Source organism: Danio aesculapii, chromosome 6, assembly GCF_903798145.1.
Source record: "Danio aesculapii chromosome 6, fDanAes4.1, whole genome shotgun sequence".
Classification (NCBI taxonomy): Eukaryota; Metazoa; Chordata; class Actinopteri; order Cypriniformes; family Danionidae; genus Danio; species Danio aesculapii.
The window spans coordinates 36442439-36460368 of NC_079440.1; the positions used below are offsets into that span (position 1 = coordinate 36442439).

At 39.5% G+C, this 17930-nt stretch overlaps 1 protein-coding gene across 1 annotated transcript in view; it reads right to left on the reverse strand.

The window, feature by feature from the left end:
- Nucleotides 1-1029: 1029 nt before the first annotated feature.
- mpl (MPL proto-oncogene, thrombopoietin receptor) overlaps nt 1030-17930 on the reverse strand; it is a 22500-nt gene continuing 5599 nt past the window's right edge. The window contains exons 8-12 of the mRNA XM_056459083.1: nt 6158-6300; nt 5849-6008; nt 4114-4195; nt 3902-3989; nt 1030-1575 (exon numbers count right to left, since the gene is read on the reverse strand). Of these exons, the coding sequence (XP_056315058.1) occupies nt 1123-1575; nt 3902-3989; nt 4114-4195; nt 5849-6008; nt 6158-6300 (926 nt within the window). The 3' untranslated portion in view covers nt 1030-1122. The remainder of the gene's footprint in view (nt 1576-3901; nt 3990-4113; nt 4196-5848; nt 6009-6157; nt 6301-17930) is intronic.

The window sequence follows — 17930 nt, forward strand, 5'->3', positions numbered from 1 at the left end:
ATCCAATAAGCGGCAATTCTGTGAGCTCAAATGCCTTGTTAATGCCAGAGGTCAGAGAAGAAATGGCCAAACTGGTTCTGATAGAAAGGCAACAGTAACTCAAATAACCACTCGTTACAACCGAGGTATGCAGAAGCGGATCTCTGAACGCACAACAGGTCGAAACTTGAGGCGGATGGGCTACAGCAGCAGAAGACCACACCGGGTGCCACACCAGGCTACTTTCAGCAGTATAACTCACCATGTTATTAAGCGTGAATCATCTCAGACTGGTTTCTTGAACATGGCAGTGAGTTCACTGTACTCGAATGGCCTCCACAGTCACCAGATCTCAATCTAATATAGCACCTATGGGATGTGGTGGAACTGGAGATTCGCATCATGGATGTGCAGTCGACAAATCTGCAGCAACTGCTTGATGCTATCATGTCAATATGGACCAAAGTATGAGGAATATTTCCAGCAGCTTCTTGAATCTATGCCATGAAGGATTAAGGACGTTCTGAAGGCAAAAGCGGGTCCATACTAGTACTAGTAAGGTGTACCTAATAAAGTGGCCGGTAAGTGGATCTACAACAAGCTTCACTCGCAACATCCATTTAGAATATTATTACATCTAAGCTTAAATATCAAACATTTTACAGGAGGATTTAAAAACGTCCACAAAAAAAGCCTTAACATTTTTGCATTTAAAGTCACATCGTAATTCAACATTCAATAATGTACATGTCAAACTGATTACAGGTGGTTGTTTTTTGTCATAAGCTATAATTGTATACTGTAAATATTTTTCATGTTGTTCTCATGTAATGCAAAAGCCACACAGTTGACTTTTGGCATGTCTAGTTATTGTTCCTGAATGTTTTGGTTTGTAGTATGATGAAAGTTCTTATGGTTCCTCCTTATGGTTAAGATACATGTATTGATTAATCTCAACTGAAAATACACCACATGCGCTACAGATTCACGTTACCTTCATAAGTGCTCAATTAACGTAAGTTTTGTTTTTTTCTTTTGTTTCTCATTCATTCTACAGAAGCTGAATGTTTTTTTTTTTTTTTTTTAATATACATTTGTTAGAGAACCCTTAATATATACAAGATTATGAGCTTTATTTTAACATTAAATCTCACTCTCCAATTGCACACATGATACTGCTGTGATCTCCAGATTGGTGTACTGGCCACAGGTTGAATGATACTCCTCAAGATCAGATTGTTCTGCCAGAAGGAGATAGGAATGGTTGAGGATATCTGTGGTGCGTTCTGGTAGGGAGGTGTAAGAGATGCTGGGGCAACAGTGTAGTTTTTCATTAGGCAGATGATTTGAAGCAACATCCTTGTACGCGTAGTCGTTGCCCATAAGGCATGGGATTATATTGTTGTTCAAAATCACATAATCTTGCGCCATTTCCAAGTTCTCTGTGAAATTCTCTCCATGACTTTCACTGCGCTCAGAGAGCAGAGGACAGGTGGAGCTCTTACAGGTTTTGACCACAGATTCCCCCTCAGTGAGAACCTCCACCACTGATGTAGCAGTGTCGTCGTCACATTGCTTGATGTTGAAGGTTGGCTCCTGAATAAAGATAGGATAATGTAGAATAGTAAACCTCTCAACAAATCCTACAGTTATTTTTTTATAATAATTCCCTATTATGCATTATAAAAGGTCATATGGTTAGGTTTTGGGGGTCTCCAACAACAGGCTGATATGCATGCAAGGTCAAAAACACTTTCATTGTCTTATAATATGCATTTATTTAATTATCCCAACGACTCCCACACAGTATGATTTGTTAAGCGATTCAGTTGTTTCCAAACCCCTCCTTAGTGCAATGCTAATCTGTGCTGATTGGTCCAATGACCCAGTCTGTAGTAGTTGGTCCACTGGGTTAAACGCGAGACAGTGAGAAACGCCCAGCATGGTTATGAAGTACCACAGAGTATGTGAGAGTCCAATGCAGGAATGCAATGCAGTTAAACACCAGCATATTACTCTACCCTAACCCCAAGAAAAAACAATGACACACATTCAGTTGACCACATGTGTGAGGAACAGCTGATGGTGGCCATAGCAAAGACAAATAGGAGAGGATCGCGAGTAAAGAATCGCATTTAAATCGGTAAAGGAAGAAGCACGTGTCGCAGGTTCAACATGGTTTTGGACGTGATATGTGAAATAGCCCCATAAAGATTTAACCTGAGAGATACAGTCCAAGCACTGATCTATAACAGATACGTGATTACAAGCCGCGCAGAGCAATTACAATTTACAACACACTATTAAATATTTTGCAAACTACAGAAAACCAGCAACCATTTTAATGACACATGTTATGATCTGGAGGAATAAGAAACTGATCCATATGAACAGTAACAGTTACTGACAAAGTCCCTGTCAAAGTCCCACACATAATAGTCTCTGCTGCTTCTTCCTTTAAAAGCAAATGGCTGATGAATCCCATCTTGCAGCGTAGGTTATTGTATCAAATACCATAAAAATTACAGGAACAAACAGCACTAGCTTGTCTATACTGTGGTATTGTTGTGAAAGTGAACTTTAACTCTTTATTGCCGAATCTCCATCTGCAGGGATTGTCATCTTTGTATGATGATCAGTCCCATGGTCTCTGACTCTCCTCTAGTGTCTGGAGGGACACGTTTTACCGGATCAGGCACTACATGTTTGATGATGTACCGTATCAACGTCGCTGCATTCAGGCTAAAGCTCAAATGCCAACACGATTCATTTATTTGACTCTGAGTCAACTATTTAGCTAAAGAATCAATAGTTTTAAACAGTGCACTTTCAGATTTAAACCTCAGTTGGATGTTTTCATTCACTTAGAGCTGTGTTGCACACTGCAGGTCATTTTCAAAAACCCATAATAGGGGCTCAAAATCTCATTTTTAAAATGACTAATCAAAAGTCTAATAATAATAAATAATTAATAATTAATGTAATAAAATAAATTAGGCATGTTTATATAATAAAACTGATTTTGGGTACTGAAAATGCCCAATTGTTTCTTCTCCTCAGTGTGAGTATATTGCGCATGTTGCACATTGCATGTCCACTGATGTTTTCTAAAATTCAGAAGTTGCTAACTGTTGATTTCATGCTTAAAGTTGCTAAATGATGCGACTGCTGCTAAGAAACCCAGCTTATGCTGGTTGGGTAGGTTTTAACGCATGGTTTTATCTGGTTGTTGCTGGTAATGAACTGGTTTAAGTTGATTCTTTGGTGGTCATGTGCTAGTAAGCTGATCCTGACTAGCACATAACCAGTTAAAACCAGTAACTTGACCTTACCTAACCAGCATATGCTGTTCTTTTCCAGCAGGGGCATAATAAAAGCATTGTCACCATGATGTAAAACCGTGTCGCTGAAATCAAATGTCACTGTCATCAATTTGACCTAAAGAATTTTAGAGAGCTAAAAGGTGAACTCGCAGAAAAATCTCCTTTTGCAACCTATTTTTATTAGTGTATAAATTATTAGCAAAGCACTGTAATGTATATAGTATTGATCAGACAATAATACAATACAGATATTGTTTTTGGCATGACAAAGTGTTTTTGGTCATTCTATTTGAATGGAGATTATTTTGACACTGTAAACAACCTTTCCATATTTAGTACACACACCACTGTCTTCTGAACATACACTAAATCAGGGGTCACCAATCTCGGTCCTGGAGGGCCGGTGTCCCTGCAGGGTTTAGCTCCAGCTTGCCTCAACACACCTGCCTGGATGTTTCAAGTATACGTAGTAAGACCTTGATTAGCTTGTTCAGGTGTGTTTGATTAGGGTTGGAGCTAAAATCTGCAGGACACCGGCCCTCCAGGAACAAGTTTGATGACCCCTGCAATAAATCATTATATAAGCTGTTATCAAATACCCAGTGTGATCCACTGATATCAGTCAGGATGTTTTCCAGGACCTTGTTGAGGTTTGGTACTGGTGGCCATAGAGAGCTCTTGACCTTTCTGTTGAGGTGAATACAGAATATATGTATTATTTACATTTGTTTTATTAGATTTTTATCACAGCTCATAGTATAACAACAACAAAAAAAAACATTCTAGAGAAATCTGGTGTGAATGATATTACCGGAAGTATTTGGAGAAGAAAGAGATGACTGCAGTTGCAATGATGATCAGAGCCACTGGTATGCAGACAAAAATAATCCACTCTGTGATGATGAAAGAACAGGTTTAAAGTTTCACAGATGCCCAGACTTTCAGAGTTGTGATGTACTGGCTGTGTTCCAGTTATTTTAAGGCTGCATTGAAAGACTGTGTTTGTGCAGTAAATGGATAATTTCTGAAAGAATTCATATAACAACTGATCGCTCTGTATAGGTCAACACGTCCATCTCAGAACAGTCAATGTGACATCATGTTGTAATCCAATAACTTTTCCAATATTTCACAACATCGCACAGATTTATAAATATATTTATCATGATTTATAAAAAGTCAATATCTGCTACTGTCACATTAAATGCTATTATGTTTCGAAAACTGACACAACACCTGAAAATAATTCAACACACAGCAGTTGGTGATTGATGACTTTAGTGAATAATTAACATCCATACAAAAAACATTGGTGTTAGCTCATTAAATTCAAACAGATGACTTTTAATGGCATGTTTATTAACACATTTGTCTTGTATAGTGTCCGTTATGAAATCATCCATTGAAAGAGGAAATATAAGGGTAATTCAAATAGGGCAGGAAGAGTTTGGGTCAAAAGGAATGACATTTTAAAGACAGACAGAGAGAGATTGAGACAAGAAAAAAGCAGATCCTGCATCTATTTTATTAGACAGATGAGTAACTGAGAGGATGCCTTAAAATGACAGTCTAGTATTGATCAAGTTCACTGCAACTGCATTTATTAATTTTATTAGCCACTAAGCTAATGCATAAAGCCTTAAGTTCTTATAATGCGGTAAAGTTATAAAAACACACTTAAATGTGTGTTAATGATCATTTCAAACATTTAACTTATGAATTTTTTACTGGAAAAATAAAAGCGAGCTGTCAGAGTATTGATTTAACATCATGTTACTATTAGCTGAATACTATGTTCATGAGTTCAAGCTACATCTTCATCAGGGGCGAATTTAGTATTTATGGGGCCCTAAGCAATTCCAGCCATAGGGCCCAAAATTCTAAAATTGCCCCTTTTGTACTTTAATGTTTTAATTATTATTATTATTTTGCTGTTTTTTCCTTAAATCATTCGTTCTCCTTTACTATATTTTATCTTAATACAAAATAATAATATCATGTAATGAATCTTGTAAAACTTTTGAAACGGTTTGTTTTCTTAAGATGAATTCACAGTTAAACATAATAAATGAACTATTTCCTTTTTAAAACGAAATCTTTACTGATTTGACTGCTGGACTGCTCCATGATTGAAGGTGGGGGATTAAAAAATACAAAAATTTAGACCCTCACCGTACAAAATATAAGAGAAAACAGTGTTGTAAATAATTATAGGTATCATTTATACTTCTAGGTATTTATTTGGGCCGCCGCTTGTCTTCATTATTGCTTTGAAAAAGCGATCTGTAGTCAATTTTTTTTTTATCTGAATTTACATCACAACCATATAAAAAAAAATATGAATATGTCTGAAATGAATGGCATTTGTGTACTTTTTTTGTGGCATATTTTTAAAAAACATTCTGAAAGGTCTGGCTGCAGACCGGTTGCCTATGCAAGCTGAGACTGCATGCAATGCTATTAAATTCTGTTATATTTCCGTTAACACACTATTTTATCAGGAACTATCTAGTAAGCATATTTAACATTATGGATCGAATATTAACCTTTGCTTAAAGGTAGGTTGGTAGTAACAGGTTTTGACCAGTCACTCCAGTCTCCACTGTACACAGATCCATTGGGTTGCGCTCGAATCTGGATGGTGTATTGGCTCCCTCTGTGCACATCCAGACAAGTGCTGGTCTTGGATCCGGTAGCTGTAAAATCCTAACACAAAAATTATATATTCATCATATCTTTTGCAGTTATTTAACATGACTTATTCAAAGCAAAAAAGAAGAGATAATTGCAACAAATTAGTTCATATTATCTCTCCAGAATGAGTGAATTTTTAATTTCTCATTATTTAAACTCACCTTCCACTCATTCTCTTCATGATGCTGATAACGGATCTGGTACTTTAGATGATTAGAAATGACCAGAAAGGGTGAATCCCATGTCAAACAAAGCCTTTCTTCCTCAGGCTGTACTTTCAGACCTTCTGGAGGCCTTGTCTGTACTGTCAAAAACAGAAAGGAGACAGATTAATGGAGCTTTCACTGCCAGCGTCATTATAATAATATTGTGTCATTACTATTAGATAAGAATTAGCATCTAAAGTTAGCATTTTGCATTAAGCTTAATCGTGATTATGTTTGCAAAAACTGTGGTCATTGTTGGTAATGTGGAAGGAGACCAATGAGATTGCAACATGTTTGCATTAGTGTATGCAACTCCTAGAGTTTTTTTTTTTTTGAGTCATGTAGCTGACTGAAATGAAGTCATGAACTGAATTGACACTGTTTCAAATCACTAAAATTTTCTATATGAAGCTGCTTTGACACTATCTACATTGTAAAAGCGCTATAGAAATAAAGGTGAATTGAATTGAATTGAATTGAATAGCTGAAACGGTAATATTATTATTAATTATTAGTTTGCATTTCTATGTGGAGTCTGAGTGGGTTTCCTCCGGGTGCTTCCCCACAGTCCAAACACATAGGTTCACGCTATAGGGGAATTTAATAAACTAAGTTGGCTGTAGTGTATGAGTGTTGCAGCTGGAAGGGGATCCGCTGTGTAAAACATATGCTGGATAAGTTGGCAGTTCAGGGGCATCACTAGATCCCATTTTCTAAGGCATGTGCCACTGTAAAAACCATCTGTGCCCCGGTAAATGCATTTAGTTTCAGTTTATATTTAAGTGTATTAATTAAGAGTGGTCATCCTAGAATAAAGATGTTATTCTCTATGCTGGACAGATTGCACAATGGAGTTAGACAAAGAAATGTATAGAGATTAATTAAAGACTTGATATCTTTCTCATTAGCAGATTGGCATAAAGCATGTGGGAAATAGGGAAACTCACCGCAGTAATGACAAGTACATTGTAATACATTTTTTGTACACACAACACATTTGATAAAACAACCGCAATAGCCTGTATTTAAAAATACAACAATATGATAAAACCTTTCAGTGTTATTAAGCGATGTTTAAACTGAACAATATATATATTTTAATTTTTTTGAAATTACTTACAGACTAATTTACTATATGCCTGAAGCTGTATAAATATATGCAAACTGGAATATACAAAAAAAGTTAATCAAAATGAGAATCAAAGTTGCTATTATTTATATACTCAAAAGATATTGCAGGGACCCAAATCCTTTAACAAATTTTTATTAGCATTATTATATTCTTCTGTGCTTCACGGAAATCGCGCACTGCACCTTTAAGATGATTGAATATGGCGGTGGCGTTGCTGTGGTTACCACAATCCGTGGCATTCTAAAAAAGAATGCGTTGGGAAAGCGTCAGATGACAAAGAGAAACTAGCGTGAACTGCATTATGTGACATTAGCGGTATGTAAAGATCTTTCTAAAAGTATAATTTTAGGTTATCATGGCTGTTTCAACGTGCTTTTGCTGAAGGACACTAAAGTTTTTAGCATTTCTCTCGGTCAAATCATTTCTACAATCAAATCACGTCTACACTGTAGATTGTAACGTTACTGAATGTTGGTTGGAATTGGAGATTGCCATGTTGGATTTTGAAAAAAAAAAAATAAATAAATATATATATATAAATTCTAATTTGTGTATTGTTATCTTCTTTGGTTGCCTATTTATAATCGTAGAATGCAATTTGTTTTGTTGTCAGTTTGGTAGACCAATAGATACAATATTTGTGTTTGTTTGTGTGCTTCATTTGTATATTGCTATCTTGTTTAACATTTGCAGATTGTTATTTGTTATATTGTCAGATAAATTAATCAGTTATAATGTATTTGTATTATGTCAGCTTTAACACATATTACGTATTACTGTACGTCTATTGTCAGATGGATTTATGCTGTCGGCCAGTTCAACATTTATAGCTTTTTATTGTTATTTGTTCTATTTACAGTTTTACTAATTATTGTGACACATTTATCTATTCTACGTTTATAGGTTGTCATCTTGTAAAGTATTTATTTATAGCTGAAAATATTATTTGTTAGTGTTAGAACAGAATCAGACTGAAGACAATGGTAGATGAAACTTCCAAAGAATAGTATTAAGATGAATTAATGACTTGATATCTTTCTATTGTATTTTGCAGATTGGAATGGACCACAAGGAGGAAAAAAGGAATCACACACCTCAGCAATGACTGGAAATTGATGGTCAGGAATTTATTTAAAAAAAAAATCCTTCCAAGATGAAGCGGGTTTTGGTTGGTATAGATAATTAAATAGACCTTGTCTGTGTCAGGTTTTTCTTTTTCAGGTAATGAAGAGAGAGCAGGTAGAGCTCTGTTGGTGCTGTCTTTGTTCTTTGCAGGTTGGAGTGAAGTAGAAGAAGACTCAGAAGGGGAATGGCAGAGATATACTTGAAGACCTGGAGCTCAGCAAACAGGTAGAAATACTTGAACAGACTGAACAATGGAGTTAATTTCCAAAGAAATGTATTGAGATTAATTAAAGACTTGATATCTTTCTCTTTGTCAGATTGGCATGAAGCATGTGGAGAAACAGGGAAACACACTTCAATAATGACAAGTATATCATAATAAATTAGGTACTGCCTTACATGTTTAAGTTGAATCAAATGAACTTTATAAAACTGTTTAAATTATATATTTTAATTTTTACAGAGTGCTAGTCGGGTGTTTCGTTCAGATAGACAGAGGTAGATACAATATTTGTGTTTGTTTGTATGCTTCATTTGTATATTGCTATCTTGTTTAACATTTGCAGATTGTTATTTGTTATGTTGTCAGATAAATTGATCGGTTATAATGTATTTGTATTATGTCAGCTTTAACACATATTATGTATTACTGTACTTCTATTTTCAGATGAATTTATGCTGTCGGCCAGTTCAACATTTATAGCTTTTTATTGTTATTTGTTCTATTTACAGTTTTACTAATTATTGTGACACATTTATCTATTCTACGTTTATAGGTTGTCATCTTGTAAAGTATTTATTTATAGCTGAAAATATTATTTGTTAGTGTTAGAACAGAATCAGACTGGAGACAATGGTAGATGAAACTTCCAAAGAATAGTATTAAGATGAATTAATGACTTGATATCTTTCTATTGTATTTTGCAGATTGGAATGGACCACAAGGAGGAAAAAAGGAATCACACACCTCAGCAATGACTGGAAATTGATGGTCAGGAATTTATTAAAGAAAAAAAATCCTTCCAAGATGAAGCGGGTGGTTGTTGGTATAGATAATTAAATAGACCTTGTCTGTGTCAGGTTTTTCTTTTTCAGGTAATGAAGAGAGAGCAGTCAGTCAAGGGAGACTCACAAGAGCATCAATGGACATTTATCTAAAACAGAGCAGGTAGAGCTCTGTTGGTGCAGAAGGAGACTCAGAAGGGGAACGGCAGAGATATACTTGAATACTTGGAGCTAGGTGAACAGGTAGAACTGCTTGAACAGACTAAACAATGGAGTTAATTTCCAAAGAAATGAATTGAGATTAATTAAAGACTTGATATCTTTCTCTTTGGCAGATTGGCATGAAGCATGTGGAGAAACAGGGAAACACACTTCAGTAATGACAAGTACATCGTAATTTAAATTGATTATTTATGGTTGGGTATTTCCTTCAGATAGATAGATAGATAGATAGATAGATAGATAGATAGATAGATAGATAGATAGATAGATAGATAGATAGATAGATAGATAGATAGATAGATAGGTAGGTAGGTAGGTAGGTAGGTAGGTAGGTAGATAGATAGATAGATAGATAGATAGATAGATAGATAGATAGATAGATAGATAGATAGATAGATAGCTTTGAACAAGCAGGTAGAATTCTATTGATGTTGTCTTTGTCTTTTACAGAGTGGAGTGGAGAAACTAGGGAATCACACATCTCAGGAATGATAAAAAAACAGATAGTCAGGTATCATCTATGGATGACAGATGTCCTTCAAAGAGGAAGGGGGTGGAGGTGGGTTTAGATAGATGTTTTTTTCTGTGGCAGGTGTTTCTTTTTCAGGTAATTGATCCACATGCGAAAGAAGGAAACTCACAAGAACATCGATGGAGATTTATCCGAAGAACACTGGAGAATATTTTGTTTATTGCTAAAGATCAGCTAGCAAGTAGAGCTCTGTTAGTCTTTTTTGTCTTTTGCAGATTATGCTGGGGCATGTGGAGAAATGGGAATCACACCTCAACAATGACTGGAAACTGATGGTCAGATGAGGTATTTCGTGGACGGATGGATAAATAGATGACCTTCCAAGAGGAAGGGGGAGGTGGTGGGCTTAGTTAGTTAGATAGATGTCTGTGGCAGATGTTTCTTTTCCAAGTAATGGACACACAACAGGCAGAAGAAGGAAACTCATAAGAGCATAGGTGGAGATTTATCAGAAGAACACTGGAGAACAGCTTCTGCATTGTTGGAGCTCAGCAAGCATGTAGACCTTTGTTAGGCCTGTCTCTGTCTTCTACAGACTGGAGTGAAGCATGTGGAGATAAATAGGAATCACACACCTCAGCTATGACTGGAACCGGATGATCACGAATATCCTTCAAAGTCAGCAGGATGGGTGCATAGATGTCCTTTTAAGAGGAAGGTGGTGGAATGGGCATAGATTGCTAGATAGATGTCTTCTCTGTGGCAGTTATTTAAATTGTAGAGAGGAACACTGGAGAACATTTTGTTAATTGCTGGAGTTTAGTTATCATGTAGAGCTCTATTTGCTTGTTTTTGTATTTTGCAGGTTAGGCTGGGGCATGTAGACAAATGGAAAATCACACCTCAGCAGTGACTGGAAACTTATGGTCAGGTTAGGTATTTACTGGATGGATGTATAAATAGATGTCTTTCCAAGAGGAAAGGGGTGGAGGTGGGCTTAGATACATATATGTCTACCAGCCACTTGTCTGTGGCTGGTGTTTCTTTCTCAGGTAATGGACACACAATATGCAAAAAAAAAAAGAAACTCACAAGAGGTGAAGATTTATCTGAAGAATACTGGAGAATATCCCAGTTATGAACATAACCCACGTTCCCCGAAGATAGGAACAAAGACCAAAGCTCAGTTTCCTCCCGATTGGCTGGGGTTATCCAGAAATCAGGAAGAAATTGGCTCCACCCGAAGATTATAAAATCTTGTGAATGTGTTAGGTGTCGCCAGCTCGCAGCTCTACAAATATTTGTAAAATAGATGCCGCATGCTAATGCCCAAGAGGAGGCAACACCTCAACAATTATGGCATCAATTATCCAATGGGCCAACCTCTGTTTTGATGCTGCACTTCCCTTCTGCCAACAACTATAACAGATAAAGAGCTGCTCAGAATAACGTGAGAGAAGGCCCGCTCAAATTCCAGGCATGATTTGCTGACCAAAAATCCCTCCAGATCCCCAACCTTTTGGATCGATGCCAACGCAACACGCAGAGCTGTCTTTATGGACAAAATTTTTAAGGATACTGAGTTGAGTGACTCAAACGGATCTCTCTGCAGACCCCGCTAGGACTACAGAGAAATCCTAAGAGGGCATGAGAGGGTGGCGGGATGGATTTAATTGCCTTACGCCTCTGAGGAACCGAATAATTGAGTTATGTTTCCCGAGCGTGCTGCCATCCATCACATCATGATGAGCAGAGATGGCTGCAACATAGACCTTCAGTGAGGGTGCCATGTTCCTGAGAAAGGAGGTCCTTACTTAGGGGAATACGCCAGGGAGGGGCCATTGTGAGGAGTGTGAGTTTAGAAACCCAGGTCTGGTTGGGCCAGAGAGGCGCAACAAACAAGACCTGCTGCTTGTCCTCCCTGACTTTGCACAGAGGCTGTGCGAGTAGGTTCACTGTGAGAAATGCATATTTGTGCTTGCCCGGGGGCCAGCTGTGGGCAAGCGCATGCGTGCCAAGGGGGGCCTCAATCAGGGAATAAAACAACTGCCAATGGGCATTTTCAAGAGAAGCTGAAGGTCAATCTGGATTTCCCCGAAGTGCTCCCATTTTAGCTGGACCGTGCCAGGGTGGAGTCTCCAATCTTCTCCATCATCCTTCAACCAAATCAGAGGAGCAGATGACAAGTGAGCTGAGACATGCGGCGGGAGTGTATCGCCCATACGATTGATATACACCACCGTCGTCATGCTGTCCATCCTGACTAGCACGTTTCTGCAAAGAGCAAGAAACACTGCAAACAGCTCCAGGTCATTGATATGTCAAAGCAATCAAGGTCTGGTCCATAAACCCACAGCTGCATGCCCCCCAGCCTATGTCTATCGAGACGACAACATGTCTGGACACTTGTTCTTAGGGGACCCCGAGCTATAGAAAGACAAGGTCCATCCAAGAACTGAGGGTGCGGCAACACAGTGAGGTGATGGTCACCCGGTGCGTGCCCGCTCACTATGCCCATCTGTGAACCAGCGCTAAAGTGGTCTCATTAAAACAATCAAGCAGGGTGATAGCAGCTGCGGATGCCATATGTCCTAGGAGCTTCTGAAAAATGTTTAGTGGGACCACTGTGTTCTTGTCAAGTAGTCTTAGACAGCACAGCAACAGCCTGGCGTATTCTTCTGTGAGGCACGCCATTATAGAGATAGGAATAGGGGATGCTCTGCACAGGGGAGAGCTTGCTCTTCTCTCGGTTGACCTGAAGCCCCAACTGGTCAAGGTGCCAGAGCACCATGTCCCTGTGCATAAACAATTATTTTATTAATTTATTTATTTCACAACAAGGGACAGTGTACAATAATCAACGTTCCTTAAGAACATAAATGTACCCAAATTAGGCCAAAGATTAGTTTTCATTGGTGAACCCTTTGCTAGATGTTAAAGGCCAATTCAAATTTAAACTAAAAACAATACTCAAATTAACAACAACAATAAAAAACACCAACAACAATATCAAAAGCCCAGTGTTCACAATGTTGATTATTAAGAAGCCATTTCTTAAAATTAAATGACTTTAAAAAGAACATTCTCTAACAGATGGTGGTATCAAATTCAAGTTGGTGTCAAATGCTTTCTGTAAGTCAAGAAACACAGCCCCTACCACTTCACCTTTATCCATTAATTCCTTTACCTTTTCAATAAAATAACAAGTAGCAGTTTCTGTTGAATGATTTAATCTAAAACCGAACTGACTTGGATGTTATTGAAAAGAACTATTATTTAAATGGTCAAAAATTTATGTTTTTTAAAAACCTTTGATATCATTGGTAGAACACTTATAGGCCTGTAAATGCAAGTTAAGCGGGCATTGCCTCCTTTGAATATAGGAGCAACCACTGAGGTAGGGAATTTGTCTTGGTCTATTGAGATATTAATGATATATGTTAAGGGATTAACAATCGAGGAACAATGGGCTGTAAATTCATCTTGGTTGGATGGACCGGCTTGATTGCATCCTTCACTAGGAGGACAGCAATCTCCTCTCCCAAGACAGGTGCAGACATGGAGCGGACCTTTGTGAAATGCATGCGCGTGAACTTGGGAGGCCGTTTTGGTAAACTAAATCGCATAACCAAGTCTGATTGTCCGCATGAGCCACTGCGAAAGGCTGTGCAGCCCTAACCAGGCTGGCAGAGCTTGCGCTAATGGCATAATCAGAGCATTCACTGATGTGCCAGCAGTGGGGCAGCTTGGAAGGAAAGAGCTCACCCTGGAAAGCAGAGCGTCCTTGGGAAGAGCTGAAAATAAGAATTTGTCACTTACCTTGGATACCTCCCTCCCTGGATCCAACGAAGAGGCTGGAGGAGTGGGAGAAAGGAGTCTATCCTCTTGCACCCTTGGAGCCTGTGGCATGTATGCATCGGCACTGTGAGCTGGAAGGTGGCGCATCCCTGACTGGCAGGGCTCAGATTTGCATACTCTGAGTAAAAGAAAACTGCTCTTATATTGAAAGTTTGGTTACCGCGGTCCTGGGGGCCAGCATAGAGATGTTTTTTATTGTTGATGTTGGTCCCCGGCTCTCCACCAGGGAAAGAGCAGCTCCCCTCTTCTCCCGGTGGTCCGTCTTAAGGATGCTTTGCAGTCCTTTTACCAGAATTAACAGCGCCTTGAGGCAGGGGCATCCCCAGCCTGTGGGGGCTTCGGCACTGTCGCTTAGCCAGTGGAGTGGGCTGGGGAGGCGGAGCAGATGTTAGTGTCACAGGTGGCGCCATCGGCAGTGGGGGATGTGGATGGGTGGCGGATAGAACCCCTGGGTAAAGTCCCCAGCGGTGTTGCCGAATAGGCCTGCCTGGGATATGGGCGTGTTAAAAAAGTAAGATTTGTTAACGTTGTGCATATCATCCAGGTTAAGCCAGAGTAGGTGTTCCTGTGGCTATCGTCCTCCCCAGGGCATGAGCGGCCAACTTAGTGGTCATGAGAGCATAGTCGGTCACTGTGCTTAAGCTCATGCATTAAGCCTGGAGAAGAACCACCCTCGTGCAGCTCAGCCAGCTTCTGCGCCTGGGATAGCACAGTCAATATGTCTGATTCCAGGTCCGAGACCTTACTCACAACCCCCGAAGGGCAGAAGTGGGTCCAGACTGTCATCAGAACATGTCAGCCCACAATTCAATGCAGCTATGGACATCTGGTCCTCAGTGTCATCAAGTGAGAGTGCGGCCTTCCCAGGGGATGCACCGCCACACTCACTTAAAGCTTGGACTGAGTGCATTGTAGAGAAGTGAGAAGTCCGCAGGCCCGAAGGTGACGAATGAGCCCCCACTGTGACCCTCAGGCCTGCCTGAGTGCTAACCCACTTGCGAGGAGCAGCAAGGGTGGCGCACCCTAAATCTAGAGTGCGCCGCAACTTCAGTTGTGCAACAGTCATGCCCTCGCAGTGAGGGCATGAGCTGTCTGCGAGCACCGACTAAACATGCTGGACCCCAGACATGTGACACAATACTTATGCTGTTCATCCGGGGACAGGAAACCACAGCACCCAGAAATGTACGTTCAGAATGAAATCTAAAAAAAAGCTCGTTGCTCAACCTTGTTGCTTTCTTAGGGGAATCTGCTTTTTTATTTGAAACTGCCACCAGTGAAACCCCCATGGCAAGGGAAGTAGACCCAATAAAGCTGCCTCTATATACATTGTCTCCCGCACTGAATGGAATGCTGCTTTCCTTCTGGAAGACAGCTTAGCCGAAGGTTCTCTTCAGTCTCTCATGAGGCTCTGAAGTGAAAAGTCTAACAACTTGCTCCGCATGCACTGGATATATACTCTACTAATGATTAATCACCAGCACCTGTGTAGCTGAGCTCTGCCAAATCATATGCATTCATTGGTCCGTTTTCTTACTCTTCAGAGTGATTGGTCATCTAGCAAACTCCCAAAGTGTCGGTAGACACTTGTCATAGTTCCCACTGAAGGGGAACAACTTGCTCATTGCTGGAGCTCAGCCAGCATGTAGAGCTCTGTTAGTGCTGTCTTTGTCTGTTTTACAGACTGGAGTGCAGCATGTGGAAAAAAATAGGAATCACACACCTCAGCAAATAACAGGAAACTGATGATCAGGTATATCCTTCAAAGGCAGATGGATATCTGCATGGATGGATGTCCTTCCAAGAAGAAGGGGTGGTGGTGGGCATAGATTGTTAGATAGATATGTTCTCTGTGGCAGTTACTTAAATTGTAGGTAATGGAACCACAGCAGGCAGAAGAAGGAGACCCACAAGAGCATCAATGAAAATGTATCTGAAAATTGCTGGAGAACAGCTTGTGCATTGCTGGAGTTCAGCCAGCAGGTAGGGCTCTGTTGGTGTTGTCTTTGTCTTTTGCAGATTGGAGTGGAGCAGAAGGAGACTCACTAGGGGCGTCACTAGACCCCATTTACTGGGGCATGTACCCCAGTAAAAATGGCCAGTGCCCTAATCAATGCAATAAGTTACAGTTTACTTAATATGTAAGTGTATTAATTAAGAGTGGTAATCACTGGATTAAGACAATATTCTCTATGTACAACCTAATCAACGCTTGCGAAAGCAATGTAGTTTAATCGAAAACAATCTGACGCATATGCACAGAAAACCATTTCTGCATGCTTTACACGTTGCTCCCAAACTCGGTGTGAATCCCGGTTTAACAAGCATGCTGAATTTTTTATTTATTTATTTATAATATTATCATTTTAATTTATTATATTCAGTATAGTTATTTAAATAAGGACAAACAATTTGTTTGAGGGTGGGGGGAGAGTGTGCAGTTGAGGGAGCCAGTGCCCCAGTAGAGCTTTATGTCTAGCAACACCCCTGTGGCGGTTCATTGTGCTGTGGCGACCCCTGATGAATAAAGAGACTAAGCTGAAGGAAAAGGAATGCATATCTAAGGTGAAACGGCATGAAACGAAAAACATCAGTTTAAGGTTTGTAAAACCGTTGCTCAACCACAACAAATTTTGAGTGCATTAGGGCGTACTCACACTATGTGCAGTTGCCTTGAACCGGGCCGAAGCACATTTGTCCCCCCTCCCGTCTCCCCCGACGGCCTGCACTCACATTACATTCGGGCCTGGGCACGCTTACGTCATTGCTGATGCGCTGGTCAGTTTAAGAAGCACTCTCGCTCAGCACAGTGGAGATTTCTCTAGTTATATTGTTTTAGTCTTTAAGATATGCGGTGACACGCGGTCTAATATTTCGCCGAACAGATCCGCCACGTTTGATGCTCAGAAACAGTCATAAAGCCCTCATGCTGCAGGAATTAGGAGGTTTGCTGAAGGCGCAGCGGTGGTGCAGTGAGGAGTTTGCGTTTTTAATAAACTACGACAGTTTGCATTCATTGAACGGTCAGAATGATTAATAAATCTATATGAAACAGTCCCTTAAAAGTCATGTCTTGCTTTCAGTTTCGGGCTTAGGCACGTTTTGCACTCACACACAAGCGTACCGCGCCAAAGCCTAAGTGAACCGCGCTCAGGCACACTTCTTCCAACTGGGCCAGGGCCGGCCAAGTGAACCATGTCTGAGCCCGATTCAGCGCACTCACACTTTTCAAACTATCCGGGAAACGGGCCTGGGCACGGTTCGGATAGCATAGTGTGAGTAGGCCCTTAAACCAACCACAACCCTCAGTATTTGTAAATAATCATATTTTACATTTTATTTAACACGATACATACAAATAGGAAACTATCAACGCTATTTCACAGCAATTTGTAACTTTTTGATATAGTGGCTAATTCGTACGATCTCATTTGTACAATTTTGTACAATTTGCTTATCCCCCAATGACGGTTGGGTTTAGGAGCAGGGTTCAGTGCCATGCATCCTTTAGAAAATATTCAGTTTTGTGCAGTTTTCCTTATTTTGTGATTCATGTTTTTATTTTGAATCTTTCCCTGCCTTTGAATTGCATTATAGGACCTTAATCTTACTTCCAACAACTTAAACTTAAAAAAAACTTTAAAATAAAGACTTTTATTAACATTCTTAATAGTTACAAACCTTGTAATAAACTGCTTGTACATTTATTTGTAATTTTACAGACCTTTTTCTCTCTGTATTAATTCTTATACGTTTGATTTTTTCCGACTACTAAAATGTCGATAAACGTGACTTTGCTAAACTGTACAATTGAATTTTCAAAATCAAAGGTCGACAAAGCACAGATCAAGGTCCCATAATACAATTCACAACTTTAAATACATGGAAAACACTACAGAAACTATGAATTAGCA